Below are 24,623 nucleotides of genomic sequence, written 5' to 3'. Positions count from 1 at the left end.
CACTTGGTGAACCTGTGTCAACCATTTTGTGGTTGGGTTGGCCTCCTGGGGCAGCCATTTTGTAGTGGTCCCAGCAACTTGACTCAACATTCCAAAGGTGCCTGCAGGATCAAAAAAATTGGGAATCCCTGTTCTAACCATTCAGGTTAAGCAACTTTATAGGGATTGCTGGGAGGTGAAAAATGGGGCTGTACATACCCCTAGCATGGTGTCTCATGCTCTTTGAGGGAATATGTATTGGATGATCAAAAATCAAGGACATTCCCTAAATAAGAGGGGGGAAAAATAACACTGTCTGGTTAAGGGACAGTGCTATAAGTCCACAGAAGGGTGCTGTAAATCCACAGAAACGCATAATTCAAGACATTTGTGGCTTAGATAATTCTTTGGCTTTACCTCACCACAGGGCAGAAGAACGTGGGAAGAGGGAGATGTTAACACACGCACGCACAGAACCAACCTTTCCTTAGAGGCCAGCTTCTTCAGATTTATTATTTATCCAATTACATTTCAATATGAAAATTCAGCCCCACTAAAGACTTTAATTAGAGGATTAAATAAGAAACTCGGCAACTGTAATGAAGTCCAGCCGAGAGGGCTGATTTTAACGGATTAAGGAAGGGGGAGTCAAGCTGACAGATACCTCCTCCCTGCTCCTACCACTGAGTTTTCCTTTCTTCCACCCACCTCCAGTAGCTTGGCAGTAGTGATTTGGGTACATTAAAAAGCTACTGAGAAGTTGCACTCAAAGAGATTCGGAAAGACACGATATCTAACCACCTTGGTGGGGTTTGGTGAAAAGAATTCTGCCTGTCTTACCATAATGCTGTTTGCTTCCTTTAAAACTGACATACCCTTCATCTGAAAAGAGATGTTCAAATTCATTTTGAAATTTTGCTTGAGGCAATGCTCACTGACAACTTAAGAACGGTGGGACACCCCTGCTCCTGATATGGTGGGGATAACCCATGGCAAAACAGGTAATAAACCTGTCACATTCAGTTAAGTGAGGGTAGAACTGAAGCCAAATGTGGACTGAAGCATGTTTGTGAGGTAAAACTGGAGGAAGCAAAATGAGTTCCCACTACAATACTTATCCACCACAATAATACTCTGTAGTGATCCGCCATGGGAAATGGCCTGTCTGAGAAGGCTCCCATACTCCTGGTGTTTCACAAACTACATAAAACAGAATAGTTCAGGAGAGTGTTTTTGTTAAGGAAATGCATCTATCATTGTAAACAGAGTGGCCCATGAAAATGCACTGTTTCTATGGTGATGTTAATATTTATGCTCTGTTCAGAGGACAGATCTGTTCCAAACATTCTACAGTTTCTAGTCCCATTACTTTGCTTATTAGATGTATCATTGTATTTATTCCTTTACATTATTTATAGTGTACCGATTGACCATGCCATAATCCTTCCTGAGTCTGTGCGAGAAGGGCAGACTATAAAGCACATAAATAAAGAAGTACCATAGCCCTCCTAGAGCTCACATTTCTATATTTTAGCATGGACCCATTTAAATCACAGCAGATTTAATTATTTAGACAATTATAGTCCACTTTTCTTCCCAGTAGGCTTACTCCTCCTCAGCTGATCCTCAGAAAGCCAACCCAATGAGGTAAGTTAGGCTGAGCATGCGTGACTTGCTCAAGGTCACCCAGCAAGCTTCCGAGGCAGAGAAGGGATTTGAACCTGAGTCTCCTAGATCCTAGTCCAATACTTTACCCACTACACAATACTGCTTCTTGAGGGAGATGGGTCCTGGACATCTGTATACCACTACTAGGTCTATTTAAGCCCTCAAACAGTTTAAAGCCTACATGGGAACTTGATCTATCAAGAACAGAAGAATAAATGCTCCTCTCAGAGTAGGTGAAGATGACTAAACAGGCAAAATTGGATGAATCTTAATAGCAAACAAACAGCTGTAAGGAGGAACAATGCCTTTTTTAGCTAATTCCCCCACATCACATTGGTAACCATGAATGCTTCTCCCTGAAGCCTCCCTTTGAAAACTTTTTCTGAAGTATTCCAGATGTTATTGACTTACTACATTTCTATACCACTGTTCAAAGCAGTTTACATTAAAATGATGCCAAGGTCTCAATACTGGGGTGGGGGTCAGCAGGACTTCACATCTGACCAGCACTACAAAGGCTATCCTAAGTGGGTTAGCAGGGGCAGGTTAAGATCCTGACTTTTTATCCTCTGGATGCCAATGGTGCTGAACCAGTTTCCCTCTTCCTGACAGTTTGTACCTTTGAATCTTTCCTATCTTAATATCGGGACCCAGACTAACAATTTCATTTTCCACTCTGGCACTTTACTATTTCATTATGCTCTGAGATGGCATAAAGTCTCCAGGATATACAGCTATTTAAAACATGCTATATAAGCCAATCTCCTCCTCTCCTCTCTCCTCCCACCTTAACTTTATACAGCTCCATTAGCTGTGATTTCCTTCAGACAAGCTGGCCATAAAGCTGCATCTGAAATCTGTAAGTATGCTGCACATAATTCCCTCATCTCCCTGGCAGCCCCTTAATTGCCACCTTCCTTTAAACATTCCTCATTTTATGCTCCGGCTCTGATCCCTCATGTGGTAGGAATTTGGCTCCCCCCGCCCCAAATCTTCTCTCCTGCAGCTGGCTCAATTAGTGAGAAGCTACCCCCAAGGGACGACTCACAGCGAGCTGCATGATGCACTATATGTTTCACCATGCATCCTAGTCCTTAGTTTAAATGGAGGGAGAGGGGGCATCTGGGTGAATAAATTTGCCTCCCACACAAGCCCTGGAAACATGTTCCTGCCTTCCTGCTCCATTCATGGTCAGGGCAATAGGAAGCCTTCCACATCTGGGACTGCCAAGAGGTGGGGAGCACCACTGGGGGCCGGTCATCCCACTTGTGCTGGAGATATCTGAATCATGTGATTTCCTTTTATATTATACTTGGCCTGGAATGGGTAGTGTGAAGACAGGCTGAGAGTGCTCCTTTCAATCTCACCCCTGGTGGTTCTTGGCAGCTCTGCTCCCATAACTCCTCCCCCGCCAAATCTCATCAGATCTTGGAAGCTACATGGGGTTGGCCTTGGTTAGTACTTGCATGTGAGACCACCAAAGAAATACAGGGTTCCTATGCAGAGGCCAGTAATGGCAAACAACCTCTGAACATCTCTTACCTTGGAAACTCTACAGGGTGGCCAAAAGTCAGCTATGTCTTGATGGTAAAAGAGGGGGAAAGGTATTTGCACAAGAGAGATATAAGGGGAAGAGCAAATGCATGCAAATGGACAGCATAATTGGGCTGGAACTCCCTGGCCCCAATCCATTCACATACTGTTGACTAGCTAGAACAGAATGTCGATGTTGGATACATATTCACCCCTGGACTCCAGTGAAAAATAATATCGATCCAAATGTAACTTACTATGTGCCAAGTAGAGCCAGATCAGGACAAAACTCTTCCTGAGTTTCCCTAGTGGGCCACATGTCTGATGATGCTTTATGGCAAAGGTGGGTGTACTAGCTCATTTGCTCTGGCACTGAGAATACGTTTCCTCTTTCCTGCCCCATTCAGTGTGAGGGCAATAGGAGGGATTTCAGTAATGCAATCAACATAGCTACCACTGATAGGTTATGATTCTGTCCATGATCCCCAGTTGGCTCAAGCACCCATAAGCGCCCATTAGAAGGGGGGGGGGGTACAGAAATAGCTGCAGACCAAAATGGTTCCAAATAGTCATGACAAACATATGGCAGACAGTTTTTCTCAAGTCTGTTCCCCCCCCCCCACACACACACACACTGAAACACTAGCTTTTGGAGCAAACAAAATTGAACCTCATGAAAACTGACTGTGGTGCTAATTCATACACAAATACTGGTTCCCAAAAAGGGATCTTAAGAGACAGTTCTGGGTGTGATTTGTATGGTCTTAAAAAAAAGACAAAAAAAACTTTACAGAGATAAGGATTCCAAATAAATCCACCATTTTCAGCAGGAAAAATAAACCACAGCAACTTTTGCGAGACTGCCAGCTCACACAAACTTGGGTGCTTGGACGGCCCATCCCTTCCAATCGACAAAAAGGTATTTTTCTAGTCACCTGTAGGTGAATTCCTATTCCCGACAGACAGCTAGCTATTTGCTGGTTACTGGTGGCTGCTTGTGTGGACCTTTCTTCGAAACACAACCTCACACACTAAAGAACACACGATGCAAAAATTGGATCACTTCTTTCTGTTCTAAGTGAAGCTGCTCTCTTCAGATCTGGGTTTTTGCCTAATTCTCAAGGCCAGTTCACAAATGCATGAATGTTGCTTGAGTTACTTATACAACTTGTGTGACTGGCAGCCAAGAGTTATACGGCACATTGTGGCAGGCACAAAGCAGTCTCCCGAAATCCCTGGTAAACACTCCTTTGAACACAGTATCAGCAACTGACATTACTTCACATGTTTTTCCACCTGAGCCGGGCCCGACCTGTCCTGCTCAGACCAACTGGCTTCCTACCCATCCCGCTCCAATCTAGCCACGATAATCCACACTATGGTGGAACTCTCTGCCAGAGAACATCCATGCCCTGCAGGACTTGTTATCTCTTTGCACGGCCTGCAAGGCAAACATGTTCTGCCAAGCCTTTGGTTGAGGACAGCGATGGGCAATAAATAAACTGGTGCTCCCTTGTTTCCCAACCCCTTACCTGCCTTTAGAAACTGCAGAGTGGCAATGTTATTTAAATTATTTGCCATCTGAACTGTTTTAAAATTAGAACTATATTGTATTTTTAACATTAATTTATTGTAAATTGATTTATACTGTTTGTTGTTTTATCTCAATGTAACCCACCATGAGCCCTGCTTGCAGGGAAGGGCAGCCTGGAAGTTTAAACAATAAATAAATAAATGTCCACGGAGTGAGTGAAGCACAGGAACTGAAAAAGTTCACATGTATAAAAAAACCCCTCACAATGCCTGTTTCATGACAAACAGGACAAAATAAAACAGATTTGTAAAACAGTGGCACCTTCAACAAAAGTTTATTCAAGGTATGAGCTTTCATGTGCAAGCACATTTCTTCAGATGCATAGAAGAAGATATTGGATTTATATCCCGCCCTCCACTCCGAAGAGTCTCAGAGTGGCTCACAATCTTCTTTACCTTCCTCCCCCACAACAAACACCCTGTGAGATGGGTGGGACTGAGAGGGCTCTCACAGCAGCTGCCCTTTCAAGGACAACCTCTGCCAGAGCTATGGCTGACCCAAGGCCATGCTAGCAGGTTAAAGTGGAGGAGTGGGGAATCAAACCCGGTTCTCCCAGATAAGAGTCCACACACTTAACCACTACACCAAACTGGCTCTCCTGAAATGGAAATTAACCTTTCATATATATAGGTATTTGCTGCTCACCTACGTAGAGGCATCTGCCTGTATATATGAAACATTAGCTTCCACTTCTATGTATCTGAAGAAGCTCACTTGCACACGAAAGCTCATGCGTTGAATAAACTTTTGTTGACAGTGTAACCAGACTCCAAATTTGTTCTACTGTTTCGTACCAACACAGCTGCCCACCAGGACAAAATAAATGCATATGCATGCCTCCAAATCAGGGGAGGGACACAGCTCAGTAGGTGGAGGCTCTGCTTCAAGTGATGAAGGCCCAGGTTCAACCCCCATCATGTCCAATGAAGGATCACAGGAAAGGAGGTTATGAAATATCCTTTTCTTTCCTAAGACCACAGCAAGTTGCTGCCAGGACAGACAATCAGGGATCTGACTCAGTACAAGATAGCTACAAATTGTGCCACAGGTAACAATGGCTACATTAGAACACTTTCCATACTCTTAAAAACAAAGCAAGTACTGCCAGTCTCTTCAGCTTAACTGACCTCTAGAAAGTAGGGCATCTTACAGGATGACTGTGCATCTCACAGAATAGTTACTCCAGACAGATATGGAGCAACTACATGAGTGAGTCATGACAGACCGCCACTGGCAGCAGTTGATACCGCTTAGAAAACCTTACAGCTCTAAAATTGGAGAAAGGGAGAACCATGCTCTGCGGTCCTTGGGGGTAGATATAAATAAAACAGCTAGACAGGCAGAATGGCTCTGAATCTAGTTTGTCTAACTTATCGGCATTAATATGCAGTGAAGAGCAATGGAACAGAAATGAAAATCTTTTTTTTTTAAATCACAAGCATGTGCCCCTAATATTGTAAGAAACTTATTCTACAAAATCAGGGGTCATTTTTTTTTAGAAAAAGAGGTGCCAGAGATCATTAGCACAACTCATTTGCATATGCCACATACCCTTGACATCACTAGAAGGTGTACAAAATTATATCAGCTTAGCATAAGCCTTAAAATGCTTCTTGAGTTATAATTGCCATAATAAAACCTTACTCCCATCATACTTTTAAAATTACTTTCTCCTATGTGGCCACAGTGGCATGATGATGATTTCCATCTGTCTGCCTTATATGTTTTGGTTATTTCCCCATTTTTTTGGGAGGGGGGAATATTAGAACATTTGTTAAATCTTAAGAGTTCAGCAAAATTCTCACAGGGGGGTTGAACAATGGAGCCCAGAAACAAGTATGGGGTGGAGAGTAAGTAAGAAAGAGCACAATAAAATGTAGACATTCCAGAGCTCTTCTTCTGTGAACTCCTGCCCAAAATGAGGCCTGTACAAAATATTGGTTTGCACTGCAACACTGGGGGTGGGGAGAGAAGATTTTTTGACAATTCCTTGCCAGCTGTCCTGCTTGAGGTTTCCATTACGTTAAGGATCATATTGACATAGTTAAACCCAACATCCCATGTACGTACATGGACTAGAAAACTTGCTTGTCTTTCTATGCATACCATCTAATCCAACTTTCTTATCCATCAGGGTCTCTCTCAAACTGATCAGAGGTTGTCAGTGATAAGAGCAGAAGGGAATAGACCCTGGGTCTCCTTCAGACAGCTCGTGCAACACTGGCAATAGTTCTCTGCAAGGCACAGCCGCAGAGGGGTGTTGGGCATTTTCCAGGGCACATCACCACTTTGTGCAGGGCAGCTGTGAGACCCAACAGGACTCATTCCCTATCATTAGATAAATGATGAAATATTTTTCAGGAGATAGAATGAGTGAAAAACATGGATCTGTGCTCCTAATACTCAGAACCACCAAGAAGAGAAAGAACAAAAATTGAATCCAGTAGCACTTTACAGACAAACAATTTGTTTCATTCCTATAAATTAATTACCTCCCAAAGATCCTATTGTTAACAGCCTTGCTCAGGTCTTGCAAACTGAAGGCTTTCTTTATTGAGTCAACCCTTTCATGCTATGTCCTCCTGTTTTCCTACTGCCTTCAATGTTTCTTGGCATTGTTGTCTTTTTGTAACATCACTGAAAAACCGATAGGCTTTAAGGTGCTATTGGATTTTTTTTGTCCTGCCACCCCAGGCTAACATGAGTAGCCATGTTATGAGTACCCATGTACCCACCTGAAACTGAGAAGAGAAAAGAGACATATCCCTGTACACTAAATACAGTTGCTTCCCAGTCACACCATTAGGGTTGCCAAGTCCAATTCAAGAAATATCTGGGGACTTTGGGGGCGGAGCCAGGAGCAAGGGGGTGACAAGCACCATGGAACTCCGAAGGGAGTTCTAGCCATCCCATTGAAAGGGACCCCACACCTTTTAAAATGTCTTCCCTCCATAGGAAATAATGGAGGATAGGGCACCTTCTTTGAGGGCTCGTAGAATTGGACCCCCTGGCCCAATCTTCTTGAAACTTGGGAGACATTTTGGGGAGAGGCACTTGATGCTATGCTGAAAATTTGGTGCTTCTACCTCAAAAAACAGCCCTACAAGAGCCCCAGATACCCGTGGATCAATCCTCCATTTTTTTCCTATGGGAATTGGTCTCCCTAGGGAAGAATGGGGTGCCCAGCAGACACTTCCCCCCCCCCGCTTTCTGATGACCCTGAACCAGGGGATCCCCTGCCCCCACCTGGGGATTGGCAACCCTACACACCATTCTATGCTATGTTTGCAATTCTTTGTGTTTCTATGAAATTTAAAATAAAATAGCAAAAATAAATAAATAATAAAGAACCTGTATTACCTTCATATGTTGCTTTGAAGCCTAGTAAATTCCTGACACTGTCTGTCTGGAACAGAAGCCACATCTGATGTTGGGTGCTGACAATCAGATCAGGGACAGATGTACCTGTTAAACTGTCAAGAAAAAACAAAACAAAATGAAGGAATAACAAGCAGCAGCAACTAAGCTGAAATTTTGACTAAAGCCAATGTCTGAAGCACTGGTAGGAGTTTTGGTCAGAGTAGCAAAATGAGGAGGAGGAATGCTAAGGTTGCCTTTCATCTAAAATATAAAGGATCAACTGGTTATGTGGGTCACCCCTGGCCAACTTAGCTTCCTATGAGCCAGGGGACAGAATCTGAGCAAATAACTTGGCTTGACCACTAGAATATTCTGAGTAAAACAGAAAACTTTTTTTTTGGGGGGGGGGGGAGAAAGTAATCTAATGTAATGCATAAACCTGTACATTCAAATTGTTACCTTGGCTTCAGCACAGTTTTTCCCATGGTGCTGCAGGAAAGGTTGGAGAGTGCACATGTGTGGCTTCTCCACAGTCACCCTCCCCACACACTACTGTCTCTGTTGAGGCAGCAGAAGCTGGGGGGTGGGGGAGCAAATCAACAGGGTGATGTGGTAGCAGCAGCAGTGAAGATGGTTCTCACAGCTGCTTCTGTGTATGGTTCCACCTCTGGATTTGCCCTCTGGTCCTGCCCAAATACCAGAATTTCTTAAAGAAAAAGCTGTCAACCTTGGTCTTGGAAGCTTGCAGAGACTTTAGACATTATATACCATTTGTTTTAATTCCCCTCCCCCTTAAGGTTCAGAAAAATAATGGTTCAAGCAAACTACCCTCATAATCTTTGGTAAAACAAGACAAAACCAACATCAAACTTCTAAATAGTATGTTTATGTTTTCTTGTTACAGTATAATATGTATGATATCACCAGGGATCAGGTCTGCTTTAAAATGGGTCTATCATCACAGGATCACTGAAGCTAATTGCTATCAAGCTGACACTTCCAGAGTTGCTTCGGTACAATTCAGGCAAACTAACACTACCCACATGTCAATACAGATCTGGTGTGTTGACATTACATGAAGAAAGCAGATACAAGCCAACTACTCTCTCCTGTATTGGTAGTCTAAGAATGTTGTAGCAGTACAACTGCACAAAAACCCATTTGGTTGTGAGGTTTATTAACATAACTAACAGAACTACAGTCAAGGAAATACAAAGGTGAACATTGGTTCCAGTGACTAACACAACAGGCATGTAGAATGTATCCAATAGAGAGTCCAGGGCCAAAAGTGGTCACTGGAGTCAGAGATCAAAGCCTCTTTCTGCTCTCACAGCTGAAGTGACAGTCCTGACCCAGTGACTGGTCAGATTCCTTTTATGGCTTTTGAGTGTGTGTGATTGTAACGCCTAGTGTTCATCGGATTCTGTATGTTTTAATCTGTGTTAGCCACTGCAAAGGCACTGAAAGCAAAGCAAAGACAGGATAGACTACCCCCCCCCCCATAACTGCTGAGAGCAAACAAATGGGGGGAGGACTTTGCCCTGCTTGTGGACATCTTGGGGCCATTTGTCTGGTCAGTGTCGAAACTGATTCCTCACTGGTATTTGTTCCTCCCCTGTACTTCTCCCTGTGCTGGCTCAAGTGATGGATTCCCCACTAGTTGCTCCGCAGGCACCTCTTATGTTGTGGCTCCTTCCTATAACTGTCACACACAGCTTACCACGTGGTCACATTCCTGTTCTCTCCACAGCGTCTGTCAGATTTCCCATTATCTGCACCAGAGTTACAGGAAGTACCGCAGCTTTTGCGTAGCAAACATAAACTGGGTTTTAGCGGTTTACGTTTGCTACGCAAAAGCCGCGGCACTTCCCGTAACTTTGGCGCAGATAATGGGAAATCCAACAGACGCTGCGGAAAGAACAGGAATGTGACTCTGTGGTAAGTTGTGTGCAAAAACTGTCTCACAGAAACAGGATGCTGGTTTTTTGGCGTTCCAGTTGCCATGATGGGAATGGGAAGGAGCCCTGAATCAAGAGGTGCTGTGGAGCGGTTGGTGGGGAATCGATGGCTTGTGCCGATGCAAGGAGAAGCACGGCGTGGAGCAAATGTCAGTGAGGAATCAGTCTGAGACTGCATTTGCGCCTTGCTGGATATCTTGGTGTAGTGTAATGTGTAGAGTATTGCACTAGGGTCTGAGAGGACCCAGGTTTGAATCCCCATCCTGCCACAGTAGCTGGCTGGGTGACTTTGGGCCTGCCACTTCCTCTTGTAGCCAAATCTATCTTCTCAAAGGATTGTTTTTTGTTGTGATAAAACAGAGAAAAGGGGAATGATATTATGAGAGGCTTTGGGTCCTCACTGAGATGAAAAGAAAGGTAATAATAGTAACAATAAAAATGATAGCAAAATTATTATTGCACTGCAGTAATAATTCAAAGATGAATTGCCTTGTCCAGTCAGGAGGTTCCATTTGCAAATTATGGTTACATTGCTGCAATAGCACTGAGAAGATATTGATGCAGCCATCAATAACGAATCATTGCAGGTTCACATGATGACAAAGTGGGGCAGCCTTATTCCAGTTGCCCAAATCGGGGCAGCTTACTTTGTATATTATGCAAAGCAAGCACCTCAACATCTGCTTTGTCTACTGGTTGCTCTGTGTCTACTGGTTTGTCTACTGATTGCAACTACTACAAAAAGGATCAGAAGAAACATTTTTTTTATGTGTTCCTTTCCTTGTGCTGCACTTTGCTCATGGACTGTGATCACACAACAGTAGAGCTCATCAGAGAAAGCAAGAATGCACAAGCATGTGAATGCACAAGCATGTGACTTCACTCAGTAGGTAAAACAATCGAAGGTGGGAGCATGAATGACTCCAACTACAAACGTTGATTAGGGCCAAATGGGTAAAGACTCAAATTGAACAGAACAAATAGAAAGCATCCAAGGAGCATGTCTTGGGAAGCAGAATGCAGGGAAGCAATGGTGGGTTATACCATGCTGCCTGTTACAAAGAACCAGGAGGACAGATCCACTTCTGATGTTAGCAGCACATATCAAAATGTAGTCTGGAAGTACTGCGGGAGCTAAGCTGATGGTGGCTCTTCTTTTGGAGACATTTAGCCAAGTCACTCTATATTTTCCTGATGAAGAGCTTTAAATGCACTGTGACCTACACGCTGGACTCAAGTATTTCAAGCATGTCAGAGTGGGACCTAGATGCCCTGACCTGGATGGCCCAGGCTAGCCTTATCTCATCATATCTCAGAAACGAAGCAGGGTCAGCTCCAGTTAGTACTCAGATGGGAGACCAATAAAGAGGTGTAAGGGTTACCAGGCAGAGGCAGGCAATGGTGAAGTGCATCTGTTCGTCTCTTGCTTTGAAAACTCCATGGGGTTGCCATATGATGGTACTTTCCACCATTTGTCTCCTGCTCCTCTTAGTGGTTTTTTTAAAAAAGATATTTCATTTTCTTCCTCTTTCATAGTGCTGCCCCTCTGGTGTGTTTGATGCAATCAAACCCTGCCAGATGTCAAGAGCCTGGGTGAGTGTTTGGAATTTGTGATATTCTAAGCAGATAGGGAATAAGGGGTTTTATATGTAATTACAATTTCAGTGAATCGGATCCCCCCCCACCCCTGTTGCTGCTGCAACATCATGGCAACGAGGCCTTCACATAATGGAGTACCTTGTATTTCCCCTGCCCCTAGTCCCTTGTAGGAGCCATTCCTACTCCTGCCTCCAGCACCAACAAAGACCTTTTTGAGGTTTTTTTTAAACTGGCAATTAAATTTCTAACATATTGTTATAGCAGCATGTTGATCATAATTTTTTAAAAAGCCCCTCAAGCCCTGTTCCCAATGGGAGTGGTGAGGACATAAGGGACTGAGGCAGGGAGGAGAGGGCACTATATCCTGCTGATTTTAATGGAGGAGTGAGTAGGGTTGCCAACTACAATTCAAAAAATATCTGGGGACTTTGGGGGTGGAGCAAGGGTGTAACAAGCATAACTGAACTCCAAAGGGAGTTCTGGCCATCACATTTAAAGGGACGGCACACCTTTTCAATTCCTTCCTTCCATAGGAAATAATGAAGGATAGGGGCACCTTCTTTTGGGGCTCATAGAAGTGGCCCTCTGGTCCAATCTTTTTGAAACTTGGGGGTTTTTTTTGGGAGAGGCACTAGATGCTATACTGAAAATTTGGTGCCTCTACCCCAAAAAGCAGTTCCCCCCAGAACCCAGATACCCATGGATCAATTCTCCATGATTTTCTATGGGAATAAATCTCCATAGGGAATAATAGAGGTCCTAGGAGACATTTCCCTCCCCTCCCCCCGCTTTCTGACGACCCTGAAACAGGGGGAGGGCCTCCAAACCGGGGGATCCCCTGCCCCCACCTGGCGATTGGCAACCCTAGGAGTGAGAGTGAAAAGAATAAGTGGTGTTCAGAATTAGAGTTCAAGACTCTTCAGCTCCCACAAGGCTTTGCTGAAGACAGGGCTCACCACAAGAACTATACCCACGATCCTTTCCAGTTCCTTGGAAACAATAATACCCAACACACAGCTGTTAATTAGAGGAACATGCCACCATCCTGGAATGATATAATTTCATATTTGCCAATTAATAATTGTTCTTTAAAAAAAAATATCCAGGGATCTTTGCCATATGAAAAAGTTCTAGGCTTTACACGAAGATTATGTTTTCTAAGGAAAACCTGGAAATCTGATTGGGACACAGCTCAATATGTTAAAGACGTATGACCATTATGTGGGAACTACAGATGCACCCTTGGCACAACCAGGGCAAACACAACTGCAGCACGAAGTGTGGAACCACGCAAATTCCTCCTGTTCCACAGGAACTGCTTATTTTGATATACCCAAGCAATTATTTTGCATAAGCAATTTTACAGAAAACATCTGGATTCCCAGGGAACATCTTGTTCTACAAAAATACATTAATTTTTAAAGCAAAATTATCTTCTGTTTTAGCGCCCTTCTCAGGGGTTTTTCTGACAATTTCCCTTTTTTAAAGGGCAGAAGAATGAAATAAACACAATATTCATGGAAAATCATAAGGAAAGAACATTGCCCCTTGGCAACTACAGTTTGGAAAGGCATCAAGGCTGCTTTGTTACAGACCCCTGGAGTTATAGTTCCCATGAACCCCCTGACAGAGGGGAACGTTGTCGTGTAAATACACCCAAAAGAACCCTGTGTTTGTTGTAAAGTCAAAGAGAGCCGCAAGATGGACCTGCAGTTCAAGAAAGGAAAATGTTCAGTACTACAATAAATCCAGCATTTCAGTGTGCTTGATTAAAATATCTTCTTTTCAAAGGGTGTCTACCTTGAAGCCCCCTAGTTACAGAAACACTTCATTTAGCCAAATTACATCCCCATGGGTCTCAAAAGGAATTTTGCTGGCACAGGGTCTCTCAAAAAGGAAGGGTTCCTTGTTAATCTCTTGCAGGCAGGAAATCTCCCTCTAACTCTCTCTCTCCCAGGCATGCTGAGCGCTTCGTCTCAACACCTAATGCATCCATCTGTCCATCCATCTTCAAATAAAGACCGTGTCTGGTTACTACTTTGTGCCGAGAGGGAAATCTGTAACGGAATTATCCTCCCCCATAATTCAGTCTTGGCATAATCTAATGTACTTGTTTTCCCAGGCAGTCGGGCTTAATGTGGTTTGAATGATCACTTATTATATACATTTGCAGCCTCAAGGTCATCCTGGGCATCTGTTTGGACAGGAAAGCATTAGGGGGTCACCTTCCCCCTTTGCCAATGCTCCAAATTCTCCTGAAATGCCAAGAGGAATTCAGCCATGTGGGCTAAACAAACAGCAACCTGTCCTGAGACTTTTTAAGCTGTACACTTCTACTGTTTCAAATGGAGCCTTACAGTCCCTGGGGTGCTTTAGAACCTGAATGGCTTTTATTGATCTGTTTGATGTTAAGCCAATCCGTACTGCCACGGACCAGCCAGGACTCAGCAACTGGGAGGACTCCTCAGAGGAGAGGCCTTATATAGCCAGCCTGCAGTTGACAGGAGCCAACCAGAAGGGAAATGAAGTGCAGGCGTTCCCTGACTTGCAGCTGACAGTGGATGCAGAATCACCTCCATCATCCAGCTCTGATCTGGCAGTTGAAGGCCAGCCACCTGCCCCTGTATCCTCCTCTGGTCTTGTTTCTATTGGGAAGATGCAGTAACCTAACACTGGAAACCTGTTCCAGTAGCAGTCTGCATCAGAACACAGATCACAGCATCAAGTGGGAAAAAAACTATGTGCAAAGCCTTCAAAACAAGGTCACTAGACAAATTTAGATCTGGAGAAAAGTCTTTCCCAGCCTCAAAAATGGCCACCTGGGGCAGATGGATGGGTCTCGCTGACAGGACATGATGTCATTACTTCTCCTCCTTTGTGAGTGGCACTGCATGAGCACAAAGCGGAAGGGGCAAGTGAACTTACCAGATGATGTCATGACATACTTTTTTCCCAGTTGTGAGTTACGAGGATCATGCAGGTCAGTGATGCCAAAAACAGCATATAATTTAGGCCTGGAGTACTGAGCACCACCCACCCACCAAGTCTTGCCAAAGGATGCTTTACTGGTGCACAAATCCATGCTGCTGGTCTCTAGCTGGTATGATATTAGATCTGTGTTGAGGAGGATGTGAATGATTCTTGAAGTGAACCAAATGGTATGCATGCAGTCATTAGGGTCTGACAGGTCCCCCCAAATTTTGTTTTATGCATTTTATGTGGAATACCAAATGTTTTGTTCCCCTCCTGAGTTTTCTCTGAGGTTTCCCTAGGTTCCTTTCAAACAGTTTCTTTGGCTTCTGAAGGCAACAGATTTAAAAGGCTTCACACGCCTGAAGGGTAAAAGGCTGTTCTCCCTCAGTTAACAAAACCTTAATATATGTTTTCCAAAACCTGTACTGATCTGATTTTTTGTTGTTGTTGAGCTCGATTCTTAAGGAGTACAAAACTTTTTAAAAATCCACTTGCCTTCAGAAACCAAAACAAGTTAAACAGCCCATTTGAAAGGGGCTTTAAATGTGCTTGTTTTCCTATTCATTGGGTTAGGAAAGCCCTAACCTTGATGGCCCAGGCTAGTCCAATGGCATCACATCTCAGAAGATAAGAAAGGTCAACACTGGCTAGTACCTGGATGGGAGACCACCAATGAAGACCAGGGTGGCTATGCAGAGGCAGGAAATAGCAAACCACCTCTGATCCTCTCTAGCCTTGAAAACCATATGAGGTCACCATAAGTTAGCTGCAACTTGCTAGCAAAACGGGGGGGGGGGGGGGGGAGGTTAGGAAAACCAATGAAGATTTCTCTCCCTGCCGAAGCTCCTCACTGGATGTATGAGGTTCAAAAGACAGAAAGACTGTAGCAGGCAGGCTGCAGAGTGCTTTGTCCAGGCATGGAAGTACCATGTGCCCAAGGGTTGTCTCAAGTTTTTATTTCCAAAGAACATCCTGGGATGTGGTTCTGTGTAAACCAAAGAGGAAATCCTCAGATATGCAATTTGACAAAAGTTACTGAGAGAAGAGAGACATTGTGGAACAGGCTTCCTCGGGAGGTGGTGGACTCTCCTTCCTTGGAGGTTTTTAAACAGAGGTTAGATGGCCATCTGACAGCAATGTGAATTTAGGGGGAGGTATTTGTGAGTTCCTTGCATTGTGCAGGGGGTTGGACTAGATGACCCTGGAGGCCCCTTCCAACTCTTATGATTCTGTGATTGATTTGGCTGCTCTACATGGAAACAAGTATTTCCATTTGCAATCAATTCGCCTCAATGCACAATCATTTACCCTAAAATAATTTCTTAATAGTCTTACAATATAATCTTGTGCTTGAAATCCCATTGCACTCAGTGGAGGTTCCTCCCAGGTGTGTGACCACACTTATTTGGGAGTAAATACCTTGAATGCAATGGAACTTAAATCCTAGCATTGGTCTGTTACTAAAAAAAAGCTCTTCCCCACACCCAAAGAGAAATTATAATCTTTTATTTAATGCACAGCAACACAACTGTATGTATATAAACATAAAATGATATTTTGTCTTTTATGACAAAGTAAACATGGAAAAACATTTACATTAAGAAATCCTGAATATAGCTTGTTCCTGTCACATTACTTTTTAAATAACTTATTTATCCATGATAATTTATTTGTCGAAAGCAGGAAAAAAGAGCTTCCTCCACAATCTATGCTTTGTCAAAGTGTAAACATGATGTGAGTGGGGAAAGCAAGGCACAACGTGTTGCCTCTGACACACAGACATTGGTTTTGATGGCAAAGAAGAAACAATTCAAAGCAAACCAATGAAAAGTGACATTTAGAGTTTAAATGAAGCAATCTTCACAAAAATGTGAATAGCAATGGCTTCAAATGCGTGCAATAAGGAAAGTGTGGGTCTGCCCCACTGTGGGCAAATTACAAGAAAGTATGTTAAAAATGTGGGTGTTGTAAACGACAATTTAAAAACACCACCAGAACCCACATTATGGAAAAGTATCATGCATACAGTTATAAATAATATTCAGGGTATCAACAAGCACTGGAAAATGGGTGGTATGAATTTATAAATATATAATACATCAAAACGGTGTTAAAACAAGTGACAAACAGAAGAACTGCCAACCAAACTCTGTTTTGAGTCAATCTTTATCAGCCTATTCCTGTGTTGTCCTGCTTGCTCAGACCATTTATAATTTTCAGACAAGCCACTAATTCAAAACTAGGAGTCAAAAAGATCCCTTACACAGCCTGTATAAGTTGCAAAATAACATCAGATGACTGACTTGTAGCTTAGAATACACCCCTATTTTTAATATGCCTACTTATACTGTTCTATATTGGGTTGGGCTTTTGTCTGCAAGCGGACTCAGGGCAGCTAACAACATACATTTTTACAATTTAACCAATAAAACTACAATTTAAAATTATTTAAAACTCTTAAACATTACAACATTCCATTGCATTTTTGGTGCTGTACCACTATGATATAATTTAACATAAATATAGATGTAAATGGTGATCATGGTACTCTGTAATGGTGTAGAGTGGCAGCTCTCTCCCAAATTAGGTTAGATCTCAAAGGCCTGTCGAAACAGTTCGGTCTTACAGGCCCTGCAGAAAGTGGAAAGATCCCACAGGGCCCTTATGGCCTCTGGGAGAGTATTCCACAATTCTGGCGCTGCCACCAAGAAAGCCCTAGCTCGTGTCTGCCGCAACCTGGCCTTTGATTGTTCCTGGCTTAACAGACTGACAGCAAATGATTTTCTCAACAGACAGCAAATGATTTTCTGGGGCTTCCTGGGGGCAATGGATGCTTCCAAGTATGCTCAAAAGACTCCATGGCTTATGGGACATCTATACACTTGAGGTCTCCTGTGCTGCCAGATCTTGGTCAAAAGAGGGAAAGCACATCACTGAGCAAAGTATCTTAAGATACAATTATTCCCCTTCTCTCCTCTTGCAAAGCCTTTTGTTTTCAGGTAGATCCAAGTGGGCAGCCGTGTTGGTCTGAAGCAGGAGTCAAGTTGGACCTTTAAGACCAGCCAAGTTTTATTCAGAACGTAAGCGTTTACCTGATCCCCTTGTCTAATGAAGTATGCTTAGAGAGCACAAGAAAGCTTACGTTCGGAATAAAACTTGGTTGGTCTTAAAGATACTACTTGACTCCTGCTTTGTTTTATTTTCAGGATCACTTTCCTTTAGATTCTAAGCCACAATTTAGCCTTGCACTTAAGGTTGCTGGTGATGGCACAAAGTTTGGCATCACATATAAGAAGCAAGAATTCTGCAGATGTATGGGCAACCAGAGGCAAGTTTTTCCTCCTCCTCATTAAAGTAAGACTTGATTCAAGCCAATTGGGAGATGACTGTTAGAAGGAGGAGAAAAGGAGGTACAGATTTTTAATGTATAAATAAAACAAGAGTGAACTGCCCTTGTTTTCTCTTTACAGTAGCTCTTCCAGGTGGTCACCCCTTTCCAATCCTTCCCAGTTCTCCTAATCCTAAGTGCAGAGACAGTGCAATGTATATTTTCATGTCACAGCCTAATACTGAGCATGCACCACATAACATTTACTGCATAAACTGAAGCCTGATATAATAGGCAACAAAAGGCAGAACAGAACCAGAAGTCACTGGGAATCACTGGTTATGGGTCACCAGAGATCTGATGTCATTGCTCAGCACTGCAGAGGGACCAGCAACGGGGTGCCAGACTTCCAAGGCAGGAAGGAAGGACATGCTCTGCCTCCACCCCCAATTATTTATACTTTTCTACCAGGCCAAGAAAAAATATCCCACTGAAGGGAATGAGTTCTTCCATCTAGGCTGGCTACCATTTATCATATGCCTCAAGTCTGTGATCTTAGTACCTCTCTCCCAAAGGAATGGCTATTTAAATAACATCCAGTTCCTCTTTCGTGCCAACAAATTATTCACTGTAAGAAAGTGAGATTACGCATGCTGCTAAGACATCCAAACTGCATGCAGGGAATCAGATATTCACATACAGTATGACCCACATGCACCATCGTCTAAAGCATGTCCTACTTACACATAAAGCACACTCTTCTGGTCGCCAACTTGCCCTCCATCCCCCACTGTTAGCGTGTCGTATCCTCTTTCCAAGTCGAATTCTTCAAAGGTGAGTTTGATGACCTACCAAAGATATATAGAGTTAGAATGAAAGGCAGAATGCCTGAAATGTCAGGGTGGGACCAGACCAATGGGGCAACTGGGCACAAGGTGCAAATGCTAGCCTGGAGTACTGAGCCAGAGATAATATACCCTTTGATTGGTTTGATTGACTGATAATATACTCCTACAAATGTCAGATCCTGAGTCAACATTATCTGGATGGCATGGAGCAAGTCAGTCTCTTGGCCTGTTCTATCTCATAAAGTTGCTGTAAAAAATGAATACATGTGCCATGAATTCTAAAGAACCGTTCAGCATTATAGAAGCAATTAACTGCAATCACTGCTCAGGAAGACAACTTGATTCAATTTCCCATAAATATAGACAAGTGACACATCCCACCTCAATCAGCAATTTTGGGCTCCACCCTATCATTCCACACCCACTGCATGGTAAGCAAAACAGCCTCTGCAGTGGTACTGGCAGAGCCAGCTTGACCTGGGCTGACTGCAGCAAAAGTGACGAAGGGTAACCGTAAGGCGAGACTACAACCCATTGTCACCACCCAGGTTCAAATCCAGCATTCCCTGCAGTACTGCCAAAGCTGCAGAGGCCCCCTGGCCCAGGCTACCAGGGGCTGTCGGGAGTAGCAGCGCACTAGGAACATTCCCAGGAAGGTAAGGAGCCGCCCTATCCTTGTTAACAAGGCTTTTTTCCCTGGGGGAATGCAGCGGAATGGAGTTCCAGAAACTCTTAATAGAAACAAAATTCTCAAAAAATATTTAAAAGTTCATGAGGGGCACCCATGTGTTTCTCCTTCATTTCCCTCTTGAGAGTTCCAGGAAAAAAAGTACTGCTTGTTACTCATGGAGGAAAACTGCCAGCTTGGCATCTTCTTGCTGTTGCAAAAGATGAAATGGCTGCTTCACCTAATGTGGTTAACAGAAGCATCATCAGAACAAATGTATTCAAGCGTATCTCTGCATCTTTTTATGGTGGGTGGATGGCAGACCACTTCAGTTGGAAGGAAATGAAACTGTGTTTTTTGATTTTTGAACTTTATACTGTACTGAGCCATAGGAGGCACCTTAATTAACTTAAATCAATTAAGAACTCACTCATTTTGATAAGCAGGAGTCTAGTGGCACCTTGAAGATAATTTCCCAGAATAAGACTACAGTCTACCGCAACAGATGCATTTCTTGAAACGAGTTCTAGTTCATGCAAACTTAAACTGGGATAATATTTTGTAACTCTTTAAATTACCACTAGACTCCTGTCTGTTTTCATTGCAACAGACTAATACAGACACCACATTGGATTCAATCCAATGAAGCTTGGCACAAAAGACTTCCCTTGTGGACTGTGCCTCAAGTTAATCAGTAGGAGGAGATGATGCCATCTGGATTTCTGCCTTGGGTACCAAGATGTCTTGAGATGGCCTTAAAATCCCTTAAGGTGACCAAAAGTGCATTACTGGGATTACCCAAAGATCACATCAACGGAAGACAGGAACTTGCAATGATATCCCTGGACTAATACTAAAGCAAAAAAGGAGCACAATGACAACAGTTTTGATTTGTTTAACTGACTACTGACTGCCAAAGATTGCAGTACATTAACCCATTTTACTGGCCTTGGAGACCACAAGTACCACGGACATGCATTCAACCACCCATGAACTTTATAGAGTGGAACTTTTTGATTTCCCTGGCTTGCTGCAGCCAACTATGCCCCCCCCCCCAATTTTCTTCTGCAGATTCTCTGAAACAGACATATGGGGTAAGATGGGTGTGTGTGCAGAGGGAAGGTGAAATCAGCAGAAATCACCATACTGCCTTCTGAAGACTTAAAAACCATTAAATTAAGTCTTAGCAATTGTGAACGGATGCACATAAATACACTTTTATGGAAGTTAGTTTTTTTTAAATAATATTGGCAGACTACAAAGCAGGAGGACACAGAACAGCATTGTAATGATTAGTGCTGACTGTTCTGATACTGTTACATGTTTCACTAGTTTAAAAAAGAAAGAAGGGATTATCAAAGAACTGCAAGGTGGGTGGTTAAAAGATGATCCCAGATGTGCAGTACTCTGGCTGGTTGCTATTCCTTTGCAGAAAGTCCCAATCCTCCTTTGACCACACCAAGGTTGCTCAGAATGAAATCTCACTGCCTACTGAAGGGAATGAGATTTCGGATTTATGTAAGGGCAAAGAAAGGAAGTATGTATAATTTTACAAATAACTGGAAAGATATTTTTTTTGAAAAGATCTGGTCAAAGAACTTCAAATGATATTCTCCATTTATTTATTTAAAGTACTGTAATGGGAATAAACTGTAATGCAAGAGAGGGAAGGTGGCATGAGACAAATTTTGCAGATGCTAAACTTGAGGTCTTTATTGTCGAGAAAAAAGAGCCAAGGTTTCCAGAGTATTGGGGGTGGGGGTTGGTTGATTAAAGGCTTTATGTATCTGTATCTATAGGTATATGTGTAGATAGATGATAGGAAAGAAAGAAAGAAAGAAAGAAAGAAAGAAAGAAAGAAAGAAAGAAAGAAAGAAAGAAAGAAAGAAAGAAAGAAAGAAAGAAAGAAAGAAAGAAAGAAAGAAAGAAAGAAAGAAAGAAAAGTTCCATGGCACAGAGTGGTAAAGCTGCAGTACTGCAGTCCTAAGCTCTGCTCACAACCTGAGTTCGATCCTGGTGGAAGCTGGATTCAGGTAGCCGGCTCAAGGTAGACTCAGCCTTCCATCCTTCCGAGGTCGGTAAAATTAGTACCCAGCTTGCTGGGGGGAAAGTGTAGATATGGGGTGGGGAACCTTTTTTCTGCCAAGGGCCTTATGGATATTTATAACATCATTTGTGGGCCATAAAAATTATCAGTGCTCTGCCTAGGGAGAACGATTCAGACCAGCAAAATTAATGCAAATAATTGTTTTTCTATTTGAAGTCATGTGGGGAGAGCCTAATCTGGCACACACACACAGGGCCCGCTGCCCTAGGCAAATGCATAGGTCCAGGGCTTTTTTGTAGAAAAAGTGCAACAGGAACTTGGTAGCATATTAGACCACATCCCCTAATATTAGCATATTGGGCCACACCATCTGAGATAATCAAAAGCAAACTGAACTGTGACAGTAACCTTTCCAAGCCCTGCAGCAATTCTGGCTGGCCAGCCAGGCCCCAGGGAGGCTGCCGCAGAGTACATCTGGGCCCTGTGATCCCTGGCTGGTCCTGGGAAGGCTGCTGCACAGTGTGGCTGGGCCCCACGATCCTCGCTGGCCAGCCAGGCCCCAGGGAGGCTGCCATGTGACTCGGTTCAGCCCAGCAATCCCCGAGGGCCACACCAAGTGACCTCAAGGGCCACATGTGGCCCTCGGCACAGAGGTTCCCCACCCCTGGTGTAGATGATGGGGAAGGCAATGGCAAACCACCCCATAAAAAAGTCTGCCACGGAAATGTCGTGATGTGACGTCACTCCAGAGTCGGAAACAACTAGTGCTTGCACAGGGGACTACCTTTACCTTTGATAGATAGATAGATAGATAGATAGATAGATAGATAGATAGATAGATAGATAGATAGATAGATAGATAGATAGATAGATAGATAGATGGATGGATGGATGGATGGATGTCCAGCTCCATCAGCGGGGCAATGGCATTGTATCTCACTGAGGTCCTTGTCCTCTCTAGGTTCCTAAATCTCCAGGAGTTTCCCAATCTAGATCTGGCAACCAGAGGCATCAGGGAGGGGGGGACCTGGCAACCCTACTGGATACCCAACAGTGTCTTGAATCATCCAGGTCTCAGGCAGGGTGAGACCTCCAAGTTGGTGTGGTGGGTTGCCCTGTGTTGCAGAGTAGGGAAACTCCAACACCTGCCAGTTCTGCTCACTTCCTGTTTGCTTGAGTGATCAGACAGCCCCCTTTAATCAACAGGTTGTTCCGCTATTTGCAACCTGTTCATGTATGTTCACAGTAACAGGCTGGTTGCAGCCATCAGTGACTGACTCCCAGCTGAATTGGCTTCTGATATTCTGCTGGGGAATTTTGCTCTGCACCAGCAAAGTTTTTTAGTGGGAGGAGGGGGGGGGTCAAAAACAGAGTCTGAGCATCTGCTGAAAGCTGGTTCTCCCCACCCCACCCCGAATCACCCATCTTGGAAACTTTGTTGCCTTCAAATTTGTAAAGATGCATCCATTTTGGAGTGGGAAGGGAGAATGATTTGAAGCCCAGCTAATTTCCCCTTCTCTTCTCCCCACCTGAAGCTGTTGGTTTTAGGGTTGCCAGGATGAACTCAGGAAATATCTGGGAACTTTGGGGGTGGAGCTGGGAGACTTTCCCATTCCCTAAAAACAAATAAATAAAAATACAGCAGTGCAGTTCCTCTGAATACAGTCTTCATTTCCTCCTCCTCCTCTTTTTTGCATTCAAATGGTTCCACAGCAGCTGCACTTCCACTAAAATAAAAGTGAACTCACACACTCACAAAGCAGCCAAAATAAACAGTTTGCACACCCACACTTTTGTGATCTCCCTAGGGCAATGGAATAGATAGCTTTACTCACTGGAGTTGCTGAATGTAACTATCTTCTGTATTTCAAACAATGTGCACAGAGAGAGAGGTCTAGGGATGGAGTTTTCCTCTATTCCATACTCAGGTTCTAGTTAACTCTTTACTATCCCTTGTACTACACAAACAGCTTCTGAAAGTTATGGAAAACAAAGGGATTGGGCTCTCTGGCTTCCTTTCGCTCTCACACACATGGCTTTTCCTGCTCACTCCCCACCACAGCTTCAGTCTCACTGTGATTTAAAGGCACACACACACAACTTCCAAAACAGAAGCAGTTGCAAACTTCTCAACCTGCCTGAGATCTAAAGGCACATTGTGGCTGTTAGGGGGAAGGCTCTCCCCACTGGCCAGCTGGCTAGTGGTGGGGAGGAGTCTGCAAAACCAGGGGATCCCCTGCCCATACATGGGGACTGGCAAGCCTAGTTGGTTTGCACTTCAAATAAAAAGAGAAATAGCTTTCTCCTCTTTCTTTTACAGTGCAAAGATCAGATGCACTGTAGCTTTCCCTGCCCTGTCTGGAAGAGGGAAGAAGAGAAAAAAGCTCCTTCTACTCTCCCTTTTGCAATACAGACATTGAGCATGTTGCTTCTATCCCCATGCAATGTCAACTTCTATATAACAGGCAGCTGCAAATGTACTGTTTGGCAGCTGTCTGAGTTACTTGATGCAATCCAAACATACCCTTGATCAACCCAAGGTCTGATTATGAGTGTCAAACAAGGTAAAAGTTCATCTGTGGAACAGATCCACTGAGCATCACATCCTTATTGCGGAGTGAAGACCAGAGCCAAGCTTCATTTCTCTGTATCCAGTACACACACACTCTCTCTCTCCACACACACACACACACACACACACACACACCCAATATTCTTTCTGAAATGACATTCTTGGGCTCAGAGTGGAGGAGAAATCCTGGCAAATATTCCCATCAAAACAACCTAAAAAAACCTTCCAATGTTTTCACAAGCTGCCTTTATTTCTGGCAAAAAGATTCTATGTTAACACAACAATTGAAACACACAAAAAGCATTGACACAGCACACATAATTACCTATTAATTAAAGCTAGCAAACACATAACATGTTGCACATTTAATAAACAACACTAGTTATTTAACCTCCGTCACCAAATTAAAGACTGTTTCCTAAATGAAGACAAAGGAGTTAATATTTATTCATAAGCTGAGAGGGGGGTCAAAGAGTGTAAGTAACATCATGTTTCAA

The 24,623-nt window shown here is 43.4% G+C and overlaps 1 protein-coding gene across 2 annotated transcripts in view; it reads right to left on the bottom strand.

The window, feature by feature from the left end:
- CSMD2 (CUB and Sushi multiple domains 2) overlaps nucleotides 1-24,623 on the bottom strand; it is an 831,733-nt gene that overhangs the window by 295,669 nt on the left and 511,441 nt on the right. Inside the window, exons 11-12 of one of the 2 annotated variants that reach the window (XM_060257873.1) lie at nucleotides 18,737-18,840; nucleotides 8,135-8,247 (exon numbers count right to left, since the gene is read on the bottom strand). The exons of the other annotated variant lie outside the window; for it this stretch is intronic. Coding sequence (XP_060113856.1) covers nucleotides 8,135-8,247; nucleotides 18,737-18,840 — 217 coding nt within the window. The remainder of the gene's footprint in view (nucleotides 1-8,134; nucleotides 8,248-18,736; nucleotides 18,841-24,623) is intronic. 2 annotated transcript variants of the gene reach the window in all.

The sequence above is a fragment of the Heteronotia binoei genome, chromosome 17 (genome assembly GCF_032191835.1).
Source record: "Heteronotia binoei isolate CCM8104 ecotype False Entrance Well chromosome 17, APGP_CSIRO_Hbin_v1, whole genome shotgun sequence".
Classification (NCBI taxonomy): domain Eukaryota; kingdom Metazoa; phylum Chordata; class Lepidosauria; order Squamata; family Gekkonidae; genus Heteronotia; species Heteronotia binoei.
The sequence above is the reverse complement of the archived record's forward strand: the minus strand, read 5'-3'. Positions and strand labels throughout refer to the sequence as shown.